This window comes from Phascolarctos cinereus, unplaced genomic scaffold, assembly GCF_003287225.1.
Source record: "Phascolarctos cinereus isolate Bilbo 61053 unplaced genomic scaffold, phaCin_HiC Scaffold_7;HRSCAF=346, whole genome shotgun sequence".
Taxonomy (NCBI): domain Eukaryota; kingdom Metazoa; phylum Chordata; class Mammalia; order Diprotodontia; family Phascolarctidae; genus Phascolarctos; species Phascolarctos cinereus.
Window position 1 is genome coordinate 21,325,261 of NW_027556180.1, and position 16,711 is coordinate 21,341,971.

At 49.1% G+C, this 16,711-nt stretch overlaps 1 protein-coding gene across 4 annotated transcripts in view; it reads left to right on the plus strand.

Annotated features, from left to right (window-relative positions):
• Window positions 1–8,276: 8,276 nt before the first annotated feature.
• The window catches only part of PPM1L (protein phosphatase, Mg2+/Mn2+ dependent 1L), a 307,428-nt gene continuing 298,993 nt past the window's right edge, over window positions 8,277–16,711 (plus strand). The window contains exons 1-2 of one of the 4 annotated variants that reach the window (XM_020988830.2): window positions 8,277–8,359; window positions 9,571–10,027. In XM_020988830.2, the coding sequence (XP_020844489.1) occupies window positions 9,629–10,027 (399 nt within the window). In that variant the 5' untranslated portion in view covers window positions 8,277–8,359; window positions 9,571–9,628. Of the gene's footprint in view, window positions 8,434–8,764; window positions 9,156–9,570; window positions 10,028–16,711 lie in introns of those variants that run through there. The other 3 variants (XM_020988828.2, XM_020988827.2, XM_020988829.2) reach the window with 3 other exon arrangements.

Sequence of the window (16,711 nt, forward strand, 5' to 3'; positions counted from 1 at the left end):
GGCTTTTGTTTCAAGAAGTAGCTTGGGATCATTGAAAGCATGGTACCATTTCCTAAAAGTAATCGGGACCATTGTTGGCAATCCGGCAGTGGATAGAGAGTCGAGCCTGGAGTCTGGAAGACCTGAATTCAAATTTGGCCTTAGATACTTACTAGCTGTGTGCCTCTGGGCAAGTCACTTAACCTCTGTCTACTTTACTTTGCTCATATGTAAAATGGGGATAATAATAGCACCTACTATTCAATGTTGTTGTAAAAATCAAATGAGATAATATTTGTAGAAAGTACAATGCCTGGCACATAGAAGGTGCTTATTAAATGTTTCTTCCCTTTCTCCCTTTCCCTGTTGAATTGTGGGTTCAGCTCATTGTCCATCTTTAGTAAATGGTAAGTTTAGTAAGATAAATGGACTATGAGCTCATGCTCGGCTCCAGAGGTTATTCATGTAATAATAATAATAATAATAACTCACATCTACATAGCACTTTAAAGTTTGTGAAGAATTTTTTACAAACATTATCTCATTTGACCCTCATGAGAACCTTGTGAGGTAGGTGCTATTATCATCCTCATATTACAGATAAGTGACTTGCCCAGGATCACATAGCTATCAAGTATCTGAAGTTGGATTTGAAGTTAGGTTTTCCCGGTTTTATTTTTTTTTTGGGGGGGCAGTTAGGCAATGGGGTTAGGTGACTTGTCCAGGGTGCCCAGGGTCACACACCTGAACTCAGGTCCTCCTGATAGAACACAGGGGCAGTGTTCTATCCACTGCACCACCTGGCTGCCCCCCTGAAGTCAGGTTTTCTTGATTCCAGGTGTATCACTCTATTCATTTTACCACCTGGCTTAAACAATCAATCAAAAAATATTAATTAAATGACAAATATTCTCCAGGTATTGTCCTGAGGACACCTGAAGCTAACTTCAGGCAGAAGCCAGTAGAAGCAGACCCTTAATCCTAAGTAGGGTACCTTGAATATGCCTACAAAAGCAAATATTGCTCTGTACACATGTTATACCTATGCTCCCACTGAAAATGAGGGGTTTGGGTTAAATGGTCTCCAATGCCCCCTCTGGCTGTCAATCCTGTGATCCTTTATTTATATAAAGATAAATAGGCATGTATCTCAGGGTTCAGGGACCTCATTCGGGAAAGGCAATTTCCACCACTGCAGAGGGAAGAAGACTGCCATTTTGGGGAACTATTGTCCAGTGGGTGAGTGGGATCCATCACCTGAGCTTTGTGTTTTGGATGCCCAGCAGGATCTAGGTGGAGGTAGGAGAAGCTTCCAGAGAAATGTGGCTTCAGCAGATAAAAGGCCTTGGCGTGGATGGAGGAATGGAAGTATTTCCCTTTTGTTTGGCCATATCAAAGCTAAGATGGTGGGTGGGGTGGAGGTGCCTGGGAGCTCCCTGCTTCTGGGCTTCCTTCTCTCCCTTCTGTGGTTGTGAGTGTCCTGCTCACAGTGTCATAGCAGGCAGTTAATAAATGGTTGCTTTCTCCCTTTTTTCCTCTAGCTCACCACGGTGATAATGGCTAGCTTGAATGGGTGGATTCTACTTCTCTCCTGTTTGTTCACAGCCTAACTTTCTCATCCATCTTTTCCTTTCATATAAATGCATGAGACATATAAGATCTTTATTTTAGTAACTTGATAACCTTGACTTTTTGAGCATTTGTTGGCTGTGTAGAAAGAGTTTCGGAAAAAAAATTTTTTTAACACTTGGGAAAGACTTCACTGAATCCCCAATAAAAATATGGTCTTGAGGCGAAATGGGCAAACTAGAGTAAAAACAAAAAAATCAGATAATCTTTACTGTTTTCTGTCTGCTCATCTAATCAAGGCCATCCAGTTTGTAGAGTATTAACCTTCCTCTGACTTCTCCTCCTTCCTTCTTCTTGCTGTCACCCCAAATTCTCAGGAACATCTGTCAGTTTCACAGCTCATTAGCAGCCTTAGTGGAGGGCAAGCAGTTGAGTGGGTCTAAGATGAAGTCAGCAATTGAATGATGAAATCAACTTTTGGAGTCAGGATTTGCTATAACTTGTGGGGGCTCTCTTCCTCCCTGCTTGTCAAAGTCAGTTATCAAAGTGTTTCTTTCCTTCTAAATTTGTTCTTTTCACATTAAAATCCTATTTAGTACCATGTTCGTAGTTAAGCTTCTGCAAATTTTTTTCCCCTTCATATATCTTTCCTCCCCAACACCTTTCTTCTGGATACCCCCGCCTAAGGCATGCTCCAAAAGGCTAGAAATTTTTTTGCCATTCTAGAGAACTCTGTGAATCATCTCAGAGATGTTGTGGAAAGTGTACCGGCTTTAGGGTTTGAGGCCTTGGGTTCAATGCTGGTCCTGCTACCTTACTCCCTGTGTGACCTTGGATATGGTCACCTTCCCTTTCTAGGACTTAGCTTCTTTAACTAGTCAATTGCAGGTCTTGGACTAGATAACCTCTTAAGGTCTATTCCAGCTTTAAACTCTATTTGATCAAAAGTATTGGTTCCATTGGATGAAATAAAACAAATCAGAAAATTAATCTCAGGGTTAGGGAGTGTTTGGGGGTTAGCTAAGGAATGGCATGTTTAACTGACCATCCAGAGACTTCTGGAAACTCAAAAACATCTTAAATACTCAGTTGCTTCAGAATGGTGGGAAGCTATTCATGGAAATACTCTGTGAGGGAAATGGAAGCATGACAGATTGTCACAATGGGCAACGTCAATAAGTAATGGAGAATACCAATAGAACATGATCGAATGGATTTTGTTACTCAAGAAGAAAGTCTATTAGGCTGGAATGAGAGAGGGAAATCTGGCCAAAAATCTAAAGATCTCTTCTTCTTGATAATGGTCTGGTTGGTTTTCAGAAGCAGACTTCCTTCAGGACCAAAAACAGCACAGTTGGCAAGAAAACATTTGGCAAAGAGATGTCTAGCAAAGCAACGTGGTCTTGCTGATCCAAGCTGGGAGGAGGGGGGATATGCCTGCCTGGGAGGGAAGCTGGGAGAAAATGGTAACATCTCTGAGGACTAGAAAAGTGCAAACAGCAAATGTGTGGAATCAGGATTCCAGCACCTTCCCCAGTGGACAAGATGGCACATCGGGAATTTAGATTAGAGATGAGAATCATGATGGTGACTACAGATTTAGTGGTCTAACTCCTCTTCCAATTAGGGAAACTGAGTATGGAAGTGATCAAAGCTGTGTGGGTGGTGTATGAAATCCAGAATAATTTCTTGATGGAGAAGGTTGTTAAACATGTTAATGGGTTAATGAGGAAGATTTTGGAACTCCTTTCTCTGGGAATCTTTATAAGTTCTTTGCTTTTCGGGGATGCTTCTATGCAATTTTTGGTCATCAGATCATATATTTATATAAATACACAAATATATAATTATACTACAATTACTCATAAATATTTTACATATGTAAAGAGAGATACAGATTTATGTCTCTCTATTTATCTATAAAGTTACATATAGATTTTTCTCTAAATCTCTCTATTTATCCAACTCTCTCTCCATCTCTCTCAAAGCTAGATATGACTAAGCAGCCAGCCCTATCATAGCTTTGATGTTACTAAAGTATATTCTGAATTCCCTTCTCACATTTTTCTGAAGTCACATTTCCCATATTGTTTCCTTATAGACTGAGTCGCCCAGCATTTATTAAGCACCTATTACGTGCCCAACGTTGTGCTTAGCACTAAGGACACAAAGAAAGGCAGAAAACAGTCCCTGTTCTGAAGGTGCTCATAGTCTAATAGGGGACACGCATTAAAAAAGACTCCTCCCTTCCCCTCACCCCATCCCCAGCAAAGAGTAATGGCTTCTACTACAGCTGCAGCATCAAGATGAGAATAAGATATAAAATAATCAGGCAGTATCTTCAAGAATAAGATCTTTAAGATAAACATAAACTAATTAAAGCCACAATAGGAATAATGGAGGCCTCAGTCTTTTTTTTTTAACTACTACTTACTAGTAATGGTAAAACAATTGCACATTTTTATAACAGAAAAGGGTTAAAAGTAATTAGGGGTACATTGTTTATTGGGGGAATAGGGTCAGGAGATTTTTTTGGGGTGTACCATTTTATAGTGGAAGGATTTGGGTTAACAAAATATATTTAAAAACTACATTCAAGGCTCAGAAAGGGCTACTGTGATATTTGAACAGTGGAAGAACTTGGGAAGCATCAAACCTTGTATCACAAGGGTCCAGTGAGGCAGATTTCTCTTGTTAATAGATGTAATTGATCATCATTGCTCCCTGTTAGGTTCTATTAGGGCAAGGGTATGGTAATACTTTGGCTGAACGAATAGGCTATGATTGGTCTGATAAACCCTTGGGAGATATCAGAGGTCAGATGGTTTCCAGCCTCTGTGACCTTTATGACTTATGGTCATGGGGAAAGCCTTTAAATCAGAATATCATATGAGAGAGATTTATAGGTGAAGGTGATGTCATTTTTGTATGGGAGAGAGATTTGTGTTTGAATGGAGGAAGAGAAATGGAGGGTCCTTTTAGAGACCTTTCCCAACTTTGATAAGGCTCAAAGTGGGAGGTTGGACAAGGGTACTATTTTAAAGGAAAAGGAAAGAGAGATGTAAAAACCAGTGATTCTACAGGCCATGTGGGGGGAAATTAAGGATTTATGGCAATGGTGCAGAAAAAATACGAGACTAGTGCTTAGGAAGATAAAATTCAGTAGAAGAGATTACTGACACAGCAGAGAAAGATTCAGAGGGACTGTCGGTCATAAGAACAGAGACTGATGATTCAAGAACACAAAAAGGAGCTGGGCAGGGCCATGGAAAAGGGGCAACAATCTTAGTTCCCTGTGCTACCAATTTTGGTGTTATTTCCTCACAGACACTTTACCTTCAGGGTCTGACCACCCTCACACCGGCAATGTGGCCATATAAAGGAAGATGAATTTTAGTTATTACTACAGCCATCAGACTAATATTCTAAGGCTTGAAGAAATGCCAGGTGATGGGGTGCAGGGGAAAATGAACCAGATTTGGACCCCAATGACGTGAGTTTAAATCCCAGCTCTTCTCCCATGCTACCCATGTGAGCTAAGGTAAGCAAGTTAACCTCTCTGGGACTCAGTTTCCTCATCCATAAACCCAGGGGGTAAAATGTCCTATTAACCTCGAAAATTTATGATCCCAGCAAGCCTGTTCTAGGTTCCCATGGATTCAATCTTTAAAAAAAAAATACATTTTTGTTGATATATTTCATTTTTTATATTACCTGCTTTTTTCAAAGTATCCCCTCTTTCCCTTCCAGAGAGCTATCCCTTGTAACAAATTTTTTTAAAAAGGGGAAAAACCAATTCAGTAATATTAACCAAAACGTTGGAAATGTCTGAAGTTATATGAAATGTTCTACATCTCTATTCTCACATCGGCGAAGAAGAGGAGGTGAAAGTGTTTCTATCTTTTCTTTCTGGGGCTAAGCATCATCAGTATAAGGGCAGTAGGTGGCGCCATAGTGCACAAAGTGCGGGGCCTGGAGTCAGGGGGACTTCGGAGTTCAAATGTGACCTGACACTTGCTGTGTGACCCAGAGAAAGGGACTTTGCTCTGTTTACCTCAATTTCCCCACCATGTTATGAGTGATTTGGAGCATTCTTTTATGTGGTTATTAGCACCTTCCAATTCTTTTCAGAAATGTTTATTCATATCCTTTGACCAATAAACTAAATTTTAATTTAGTTAAGAAGTTTAAAAAATGCTATACCAGGGGCAGCTAGGTGGTGCAGTGGATAGAGCACCTGGAGTCAGGAGGACCTGAGTTTAAATCCGACCTCAGACATATAACACTCACTAGATGTGTGACTCTGGGCAAGTCACTTAACTCCAATTGTCTCTCCCCCCCTCCCCCAAAAAATGCTATACCAGAATTTATCTTTCCTATATTGTCCCCCCCTCCCCTAGGAAAAAAAGTGGTAGTGGTGGAAAACTGTTCAATTTTTTAAAAAACTGACTTCAAAAGAAACATACTCATTTTTGTTAGGTAGGACATATTTTTAAAAACTTTTGTTTCTGTTTTTGCCTGTTAGCTTCTATTCTCATACAAAGTAGTTGCTCAGGTCAGATATCTGAATTAAAAACTAGTGTGGCCAGAAGACCGCAGATGGCTAATTAGAAAACTGAACACCAGGTAGAGCCCTGGGGAGGCTCCCCATCTGACTGGTTTACCTGCAGTTTACAGCGTCATTTACCACTGGCTTGTTTTGTGTCTGCTCGTCCTTATATTCTACAAACACCTTACCCTGTCATGTACTGGGGACATCTGCAATATAATACTAACCTCAGGGTTCTGTGTGGCTCAACTACGGGATTTTTAGGATGTACCTACTACTCTTCTCCTGGGAATCCAAGGTGAATAAGAAAGTGCAACATGTCTCTAGGGAAAATGAAGTATATGGAGGACTTAAGTTTGGGTGGAACTGAAAATGAAAAGATCAGGTATATTAGGGCAAACTTAAGAGAAAGTAGGAAAAGAATGGCTTGGTTAACATACTGTGGTTTAGTCTCATCTGATTCTTTGTGACCCCATTTGGGGTTTTCTTGGCAAAGATACTGGAGTGGTTTTTCATTTCTTTGTTCAGCTCATTTTACAGATGAGGAAAGAGAGGCAAACAGGGTTAAGTGACTTGTCCAGGGTCACATAGCTAATAAGTGTGAAGCCGGATTTGACCTCAGGAAAAAGTTTTCCTAATTTAGGGCCCAGCACTCTATCCACTGTGCCCCCTAGCTGCCCTAAACATACCTAGATGTTATCTTTTGTGGGATTCCAGATCCCAGAAGGGAAGTTTTCTAAAAGCAGCTGAAATCCTGGAGAATTTATATAAACTTAACTGACACATTTTTTCTAAAATGAGGTTAGAATTTCATTTCTCACGGCATGATGGCGCCTCCTTATACGGAGCTTAAGTTTAGAGGCAAAAAGATTGGTGAAGCTCTGGAAAGGCTAACAACGCCAACATCCTGGGCAGCAAAGTTTTAGTTAAATTTGCTTTAGAGACCTGGTACCGTTCCTTGGGCAAAATAAACAATTCATAGAACTTGACGCCAAGATTTTATCGTAAACGCTTAACTTTTTTTAGCATGTTTATTTAGCTGTGTTTGGGGGCCAGACCAAATGTGCTGCGGTCGTTGGGTCGTGTTTTGGTGAGCTTTAATGACTGAGTGTCCATCCACCAAATACTGAAGAGCTGTCACAAACGCGGTGCAAGACAAGTACGCGCATCTTGGGCAGTCTGCAGCCAGCACAGCAGGTGGTCTCCTCCGCGTCTGCCCCGGCGCAGGGCTTCTCAAGCGTCCACTGCGGCCCTTAGAGTTAAGCTCTCAGTCCTTCCGACAGAGACATCTTCCACCTAGGTCCAGCTGTTAAACGCGTCACTCAGACCTCCAAGCGTGGTGACAGCGGGCCGAACATACCGTCGGTCCAGCGCTTGCTCCCCCGCCCCTGCGCGGGCCCGGGGCTGCCGGCCTTGTCCCGGGGCGCAGCCCCCTGAGCTGGGGCTCCCCCAAAGGGGCAGCGGGCGCCCCTCGAGATGCCCGCCGGGGCTCCGGGACTCCTGGGGGTGGCCTCAGGGCAGGCCGGGCGATCGGAACCGGGCACTTCTGTGGTCGAGGATGGGGTTTCCGGACGGGCCCGGGGATGACCAACGTGGGGGTCAGGCTCCCGCTTGGGCCGGCCACCTTGGCCGCCACCCCGCGCGGGGGGAAGGGATGGGCTTCAGCCCCACCTCGGGTGTTTTCATCCCCACCGTGGATGTGTGGATGTGCAGGGGCCCTGAGGCACACAGCAAGCGCTTAATAAAGGCGCTGGCCTCACCTGCCCCGGCAGGGGAACGCCGCAATCCCGCGGCGGGCTACCGGGGACACTGACCAGGGGTGACCCTCTGCCTCGCGTCCTCATCTGTACAATGGGCACGACCAGGGCACCTCCCTCGGCTCCCGGGCAGCTGGAGGGCCAGAGGCGATCGCGAACCAAGAAAGCGCTTCGAGAACTCGGAAGCGCTCTATAAGCCCCGTCACCGCCTGACCCATACGGCGAGAGGAAGTGTCCGGGTCGGGCCGCTCCACGCCCCGCTCCACCGTTCCTGACCCGGGCTCCTCGGGTCAGCGCCCTGGCCCGCGGCCGAGGCGCCGGCAGCAGCGCGAGGAAAGCGCTCGCGTCCGAGGAAGTGCGTCCCTCCTCGCTTGCCTTATGCCGGGCACACCGCGGACCGCACCACTGCGCGCTGGGACGGAGGGGGAGGCTCACGTGCAGCTTCCGATCCCAGCGGGCGGCGGCGGCTCCGAGAACCCCTCGGCCCACGAACCGGACCCAGGCCGTACGGTACTTCCCCGAGATCGGGAGCAGGGCGCGGGACAGGGATCCGCGGGGGGCGGGCGGCCGGCGGCCGAGGTAATATCCCCCGTGCCCCTTCCCCTCCCCTCTCAGTTTCCCCGGGCCAAGCGGAGATGGGGTGGTCCGCGGGGGAGGGGAGGCCCCGGGGTGGCGGCGCGTGGCCGCCTCGGCGCCTAGCTCCTTGACAGCTCCCGGAGGTCCGGGACTGAGAGCGGGCCCCGAAGGGGCGGGGCTTGAGTGGGGGGCGGGGCTAGGGGGCGGTCCGGGGAGCGAGCGCGAGGAGCGCGCGCGGGCCGCGTGAGACGGAGAGGGAGGGAGGGAGGCGGAGGCAGAGGCAGGGCTAGGCTGGGCTGCCGGCGGCTCGGAGGGACAGTGCGGCGTCGCCGGGCTCCGGGCTCCGAGCTCCCCGCGCCTCCGCCGAGGCTCTTGCCAAACTTTCTCCCGGGCCCTGAGCGGCTGCTGCGGCGGCGGCCGCGAGGCGTCCCGGCGCGGGGACCGGCAGCAGCTGCCGCGGGCATCGCGCCCTCCCGCAGCCGCCTCCTCCTCCGCCGCCTCCTCCGCCGCCTCACCTGCCGCCGCTGCCCGCGCCCTCCGGGGCACGCCCCGGGCCCCCGCAGCTCCGCCGCTGCAACTTGAACTTGAGAGGCGGCGGCGGCGCGGGGTCCCCAGTGCCCGCCCCGGGCAGCGGCGCCTGTCGCCGCTGTCGCTGCTGCCGCCACCGCGGCCACCGCGGCCGAGGGACCGAGCCTGACAAAGAGGCGCCCGGGAGGAGGGGGCAGGTAGGAACCCGGGCCGGGCGGCGGGAAACAAAGGGAGCGCGGCTGCCCTTGGGGCCGGCTGCGAGCACGCACTGATTGTTTTCCCTTCCCTTTCCCGGTGCTGCCGTCCTCCTCTTCATCCCCCTTCTCCTGCACTTCTCCTCCTCTTGCTTCTCCTCCTCCTCTCCGCTTCTGCTCTTGTTCCTCCTCTCTCATCTCTTTTCTTCTCCCCCTCAACCTGCACTCCTCTTTCCTTTCCTCTTTCTCCATTCCTCCTCCTCCTCTTTTCCCAGCCCTCCTTCTCCTCCTGTTTCTTCATCCCTCCTTCTTTCTCCTCTTTTCCCATCCCTCCTCCTCCTCCTCCTCCTCCATCTCTCCACTCCTCCTCCACCCCCCCCGCCCTCCTCCCCTTGCCCTCTCCCCTGCGTTGCTCTAGGATCGGAGGAGCCTTCGGGGGTGCGCCTCGGTCGAGGTTGGGGCTTTAGCCATAATAAATGATAGAGGATACAATGACTTTGCTGTCTCTGCTGGGTCGCATCATGCGTTACTTCTTGCTGAGACCGGAGACTCTCTTCCTGCTCTGCATCAGCCTGGCCCTGTGGAGTTACTTCTTCCACACGGACGAGGTGAAGACCATCGTCAAGTCCAGCAGGGACGCCGTGAAGATGGTGAAGGGCAAGGTGGCCGAGATCATGCAGAATGACCGGCTTGGGGGGCTCGACGTGCTCGAGGCCGAGTTCTCCAAGACCTGGGAGTTCAAGAGCCACAACGTGGCCGTGTACTCCATCCAGGGCCGGAGGGACCACATGGAGGATCGCTTCGAAGTGCTTACCGACCTGGTGAACAAGACCCACCCGTCCATCTTCGGCATCTTCGACGGACACGGCGGCGAGGTAAGCTTTCCCGGGGTGTGGGGAGAGAGAGAGAGAGAGAGAGAGAGAGAGAGAGAGAGAGAGAGAGAGAGAGAGAGAGAGAGAGTGTGTGTGTGTGTGTGTGTGTGTGTGTGTGTGTGTGTGTGTGTGTGTGTGTGTGATGTGATGACCAGAACCCGGAAAATATCAGGAGGAACTGGAGTGGACGAAAGCAGCTGATGCGAAGCCCCTGGGGGGGGATAGAGTTTGCACCTGACCTTTAGAGGGGAGGATCCGAGCCCCAGAACTACTCCTAAGCTTGGGGTTTCTTATGCGACTTGATTTTAGCCGTGCTGGAGGATGAGACCCCCAGTTAAAGTGGGCTGGCTATGTCTGTGTTTGCAAGGATGATCGAAACGTTCAGTGTAAACGCTCCGAGCGCTTTGGGAGCGACCGCGGGTTCCGGTCCCCTGTCCCCTAGTCCCTGATCTGGGCGGACCCGGGCTTTCTGTGTCGAGGGTTACGAGGACTGCTTGCTCGTGTGGAGGCGGTTCTGAGTCCAGTGGGTGGGTTGAGGACCGGACAGGGCCAACGTCTGCACTTTCCCCATCCCCTGCCCCTGGATGGACCCCCTCAGGGAGCAGAGCGAGCCCCGAGTTTCTTCCCAAACTCGCAACTTTTAAGAGGTGGCAAGGCAGGCTGGGGGCTCCACGAGGATGCCCGGGAAGGTTCCTCGATGGGGGCGAGGCATCGGGCAGAGCAGGGGCAGCCTGGCCTCTCTGCCGCAGGATTCGGGGTGCGAGCTCTGGGAGAGACCCTGAGTAGCTTCTGCGTGTTTGGGGAGGGATGGTGGAAGAGCAAGGTGGAGGGCAGCCCGTGCCTTGGATGCCAGACTGCCAGGTTTGGGGGCTTAGGGAAAACCCGAAGATCCCCCTCCTTGCTCCCCATTTCCTAGCACCCAACTCACCAGCCCCCTCAACGTGATGGCCTTGGGAAGCGAATTTCAGTCATCCTTGACACCGCTCATATCCCCTGGACTCTCCTTTGTTTCTTCGCCTTTCCTCTGGCTTCTGCCTTGGTCCTCTCCTACCTCCTCAACTCCCTTCTCCTTCTGTCCTGTCCTCTTTTCTTTCTGCCCTCCTCCCCTGCCTCCTCCTGCTGCTTCCTCCCCTCAGCTGCCCGGCTGCAGCCCCTCTGCTCCCTGCCTTTGGAGCCCTCTCTCTCCTCCCCTCCCACTTGTGTCCACCTGCCTGGCTTTTTCTAGACATTCTAGACAATGAGGGCTGCCGAGGTGCTTCGTAGTTTGTGTGTAGTTTTTGTTGGACGTTTTGCTTTGATGTGACTATGCCAGACTCAGACTTTCTATTTGTGAAGTGTGACGCTTGTTGACTGATTAATTTTCCTCCTTCTTCCTTCTCTCTCCTCCTTGGGTGTCCCCCTCCCCCCAGCCCCTTACTCAGTTTCTCTTTTTCTTTCCAGGTTTTTACTGTTTGTTACGTCTGACTTGGTGGATCAATTTTGGTCTCCTAGGAAAGATAGTAGACATACTTCCTTCCCAGTGACATTGTCTCCTCTAATCTTACCCTTAGCGTTTCACATACAGTCTTTGGAATGGTCACATCTCATTGTTTGTGATTATGCCCCATTTTGGGAATGAAGCATCTTTTTCTGGGACCGAGAAGAAAAGCGGGGGAGGATACAGATTAAGTTGTGGCAGGTGTGTTTAGCTCATGGGTGAGGTCATCCTAACATGCCTGATTGGTAAGAATACAATTGTCATGGGTGATTTGCTTCTGAGACTTGGCTAATCACATTCTGTCTGCCTGCAATAATGTCATGATCTTATGCTTACAAACAGGTTTTGCAGGGTAAATTATGTTACAGTCGTTGTCAGCCCCTGACCCTCTAGAGATCACAGCCAGTCTTGGGAAGCCTAGGCTTAAAATGAAAAGTCTTGCTTTGTTTACCCAAGATCTTTTCCTTCTATAAAATCAAGTGGTTCTCTCTCTCTCTCTCTCTCTCTCTCTCTCTCTCTCTCTCTCTCTCTCTCTCTCTCTCTCTCTCTCTCCTCCCTGTCTCTGTCTCTGTGTTTTGAGATTTCATTGGTACAATTAGACTACTGCCCTGCAATGTTTAGTTGGAGCTGCATTTGGGTACTAAGAGGTTAAGTGACTTGCCCAGGGTCATAGTCAGTATGTGTCAAAGGTAGGACTTGAACCCAGATCTTCAGAGGCCAGTAATCCCTATCCCTCCACTATGCCTTGGTGCCTTACCATTTATGCTTATAAATGTATTTGTGAGGGTGCATCTTATTTTATTTTTAGGTGATCCTTTTAAGACTTGAAGTTTTTGAATGTTGTCATTTGGGTCAAGCTTGTTTGTATATTTGGGGCCATACGGGAGTATGTTTTTTTAGTCTCTAAAATTTGGCACAGTGGATATCTCAAAGGAAAAGCAGTTAGGTATGTTCATGATTTCAGGTTGAAACCTTTTCTGTTTCTATCCAGTGGTTCATGTGTCTCCATGAAAACACCAAATAGGTTTATGATAAAGGCTTCTGTTGTAACAAAAGCATTTTACAAATACCTGGTTTTGCATTTTAATTTTTTCACACTGGAGAAAGCAAGATTGTTGTTAGCAGACCATGAAGCACCTGGTTTATATGCCTTCCATTTAAAAAAAAAAGAACCTGGTGCTTTCACAACACTTAATATCATTAGCATAGCTTTCTTTTTGTTCCAACTGAGCCTGGTGAAAACAGTGCAGTCTGTCGGCCTCCTACAGAGGACTGACTGCTTGGCCAGTCCATCTTTCCTGCCTTCATCCCACCAGCACATTGCATTGTTTGGAGGCAGAGGAAGGATGGCATGCCCTAGAAATGAGGTCACTGGCCTTGCAAGGGGTTGAGGGGGTCTCTTCTTTGCTCGTGGCTTTTATGAACAACAGACAAGCATGGAACACGGCCCAGTTCCAGTCCCAGCTGAGCTTCTTCCCACCTGTGTGGTCTCGGACAAGCCCCTTCATGGGATCATGGGCTTCGAGCCAGTCCCCAGGACCAGAACCTGGGGCCCCGACAGGCTTCAGTTTCATTTTTTGGTTCCTATGGTCAGGTACCTTTGTAGAATGGGTCTGTGGGTTGTTTTGCTGCATTCATCAGGATTAAAACCAGAAAAAATTCCAGTATTGCATCAATAGATGGGAAGCATCATCATTTCTACTGTTTTAGGGTATGCTAGACACAGATATGAGGCTTCTTTCTCCTTTACCAATCTGCCATCCTTGCTTGGAGAAACGTTCCTTGCTGGGCCTGGGTGTTGCTCTTGCTGGCTCACGTGGGCAGAACGTATCTGGAATCAGCTGTTATGGGCCCCTTATGGGGCTTATCTGCCTGGATCTTGTTTCTTACCGTTTCTGTGAAAACACTTTCAAGAGCATTTAGTTTCGACTGATGTTTAATGTGCTCAGTCTAAGTCTTTGGAGGGAACTCATGGCTTCACATATTACTCTTACAGGTATCACCTGGGCAGACGCCCTAGTAATTCTGGGAAAAAACCAAGACGAAAAGCAGCCAGCACGGAGGTTGTGATGGTGGTTCAGTTAAAATTTGTCTACCAGGGGACCAGTCCTTCAGCAGAAAGTGACCTAGATTTGGAGGCAGAGGACCTGGATTCCTGGCCTCTGCACGGTGCCCACTGTCTGACATGGGGCCGGCCTCTTCACTTCAGCTAGCTTTCTTACGCTGGGTGCTTTGGGCTGGGGTTATGAACACAAACTAGAAAGTGGGTCCCTGCCCTCCAGGTGGGCAGTGTCTCTTAAAATGAAGGGTGGTGAATGTAGGTGACCTCTTGTGGTCCTTTCTGCTCCAAGTCTGTGAGCTTTAATTCTGAACTCAGTTTTTAAAAAAAATCCTGAAAAGATGATCTTTAAAAGCTCATCTGTTTCTAGTGTCAAATGTTGCTGTTGAGTCAACAAGTATTTATTAAGCCCTCACTGTGTGCTGGGGACTGTGCCAAGGGCAGGCGATGCAAAGAAAGTCCCCGACAGCCCCTGCTCTCATGGAGCTCCCAGCCTAAGAAAGGAGACGTGAAGATGTCTATGGTGTCGTTGGAGGCTGTTCTCCAAAGGCAGGAGGGTTGGTGCAGAGTCTTGCAGGAAGCCAGGGAAGCTGGGAGTCAGAGGTAGGGAGGGAGAGCTTTCCAGGCAGGGGACCGCCGTGGCAAGAGCGTCATGTGTGGGGTGCATCAAGAAGGCCAGGGCCCCTGAAGCACTGAGCCCAGTCAGGTCAATCAATGGGCGTTTATTAGGTGTTGGGCACTGTGCTTCCAATGCTGGCTAGCACAGTGATGTGGTCAGACCTGTGCCCTAGGAAGAGACGTCTGGTAGCTGAGTGGGAGGGTGGGTTAGAGTGGGGAGAGACGAGGCAGGGAGACCACCCAAAAGGTTGGTGCAGTGCTCCAAGGTTGAGGTGATGGTGAGTAGACCCATGGATGGATAAAACATTTGTTAAGTGCTTACTGTGTGTCAGGCACTGGGCTGAGTGTTAGGGATAAGCAAAGCAAGACAGTCCCAACCCCTGAGGAACTCACATTCTCCCCTGAAAAGGAGCTAGAAGAGGGAAGCTTGGCATGGCGTCAGGATGGCGAGGAAGGGAGAGGGACCTGCATTGGGCGAGGTTGGAGAAGGAACTCACCAATCCCAGCCAGGCTGGGCCCCAGGATAGAATCCAAGATTCTATCCAGGAGAAGGAGGACCAAGGGATACTTCTATTGTCAGGCGTGGTTAGGAGCCAGAAAATGCTGTGATTGCCTTTGGACATTGGCCTCAATGGACGTCCTCTGGGCTGTGCAAGAGGGCCAGGAAACCTCCTCGACAGGCTCGGGGTGGATTGGCCCCATGTGGCAAGCACTCTTTGTTGGACCGTTGATGTGATGATCTTACCTGCCGTCTTGCTTAAACTGGTACCACAGATTAAACAATTTGCCAGGAAGGAGAGCTTTCTGTGGTCCAGTTTGACCATGCCTGTGATAAATGGACAGATAATTTGGCCCTTTCAGTTATCTGTCCACATTGAGACATTCCCTCTGCCCACACTTGGTATGAATGCCTGTTGGGTCAACCAGAGATTCAGGATAACAAGATCTTTTTCCCACTCTCAGAGGAAACAGCCAGGCCCAGTCAGCAAGAGTGATTGTGTTCTTAATGGAGGGCCCAGGGTCTCACTATAAGAGTATGGAATGCCGCCTGCCCCTGGAGCCACTGGACTCACTTTCTCAGTGCCTAAGGGACTGCCTGTTTTGTTCAGCAAGTTTTCATTTTACTTGCTTGTTTAAAGGCCTTGAGTTGCACGTGCTTGGTGTGGTCGGTTGGTGTGTTGGATGGCCAGAAGTCCTCCCTTAGCGAGACTCATTTACTGTGTTAAGTCTCTTAGATACCCACAAATTTAAGGCCATAGCCCCAGTGACAAAAGGTTTACTAGCTGCCTGTGCTGTCCTAGGTCTGTGTTGTGTGCTAGGAGTACAAAAAGGGAAAAAAAGTGAACACGCCATTCCTATCTGGGAACTGATATTCTATTGAGGACTATCTGTTGGGGAGCCCATGTGAAAGAAAAAGCATTTATTGAGCACTCAGTGGTATTCCAAACAGTGCTGAGGGTGGGGTATGCAGTTACAAAAATAGAGACAGGCCCTGCCCTCAGGGAGCTTTGGTCTCCTGAGGGCCACCTTAGGTGGAACAGAAGAGCAGTGTCAGGGGGGATTTGGTCATGCTCCAGAGCGTATGGAGGGTGTGTGCAGTTGGCAGGGTAGGTGGTGAGCTGGTGGTCAGGAGTAGCGCCTGCCTAAAATCATGGGCCATGTGAGGGCCCCAGGGTTCCAGAGGTGATGGGTTGGCCCTGCCTGACCTGGTCTCTGGTCTACTTATGGATGAGTAAAGGAAGAGTGGACAAGCCACCAGAGTGTGGGGAGGGCTGGGGAATGCGGCTCAAGAGAGGCTCAGCCTTTGAACTGGGTGGTGGGGAGGAGGACGGGCCTTCTGGCAGGCCAGCCAGGACAGCCGATATGTGCAGCTGGAGACCAGGGCACCAGATTCAGGGCACTGCCAGGAGGCATTTGATTAGATGCTGAGGGTGGTGGGCTTTAAATGCCAAGCTGACAAGTCTGCATGTTAGCCGAAGGGCAGTGGGGAGCCCTGGAAGATTTCTAGCTCTGTAACTGGGTGTTGGCTGGCTATCCATTTTCAAAGAAAGCCAGAATGGGAGCAAACCTAGGAAACTACACTTTGTCCTTTTCTGCAGCTTTCCCGCCTTATGTTCAGGAAGCTCAGGGAAGGTCCAAAGCATGTTGGCTAAATCTTCCTGGGCGTGAGCCTTGCAAACCAAGCTCCACAGAAAACCAGACCCCAAATGTCAAAGGTGCCCTGCTGTGGCCCCCATCCCCGACCCCAGCCAAGGAAGTTGCATCTCATGCGCCCTTGAGGCCCCCATTGCTTGTATTCGGCTGAGGACTTGTGACTCCTGGCTTGAAGCTGGGGGTGGTTGTAAAATCCTTTTTGTTGTCATTGAAGCCTCCTCACAGTCCAGGAGTAGAGAATCATCGGAGCTCTTATGGAATAATAATACTACAATGTGATAATTAAACGCTCAAGGAGGGATTTATGGTTTGCTGTGAGCTTCGCGGATGCTTCCTACAGTAACAGCAGCATTGTTAGCCTTATTTACAGGCAAGGAAA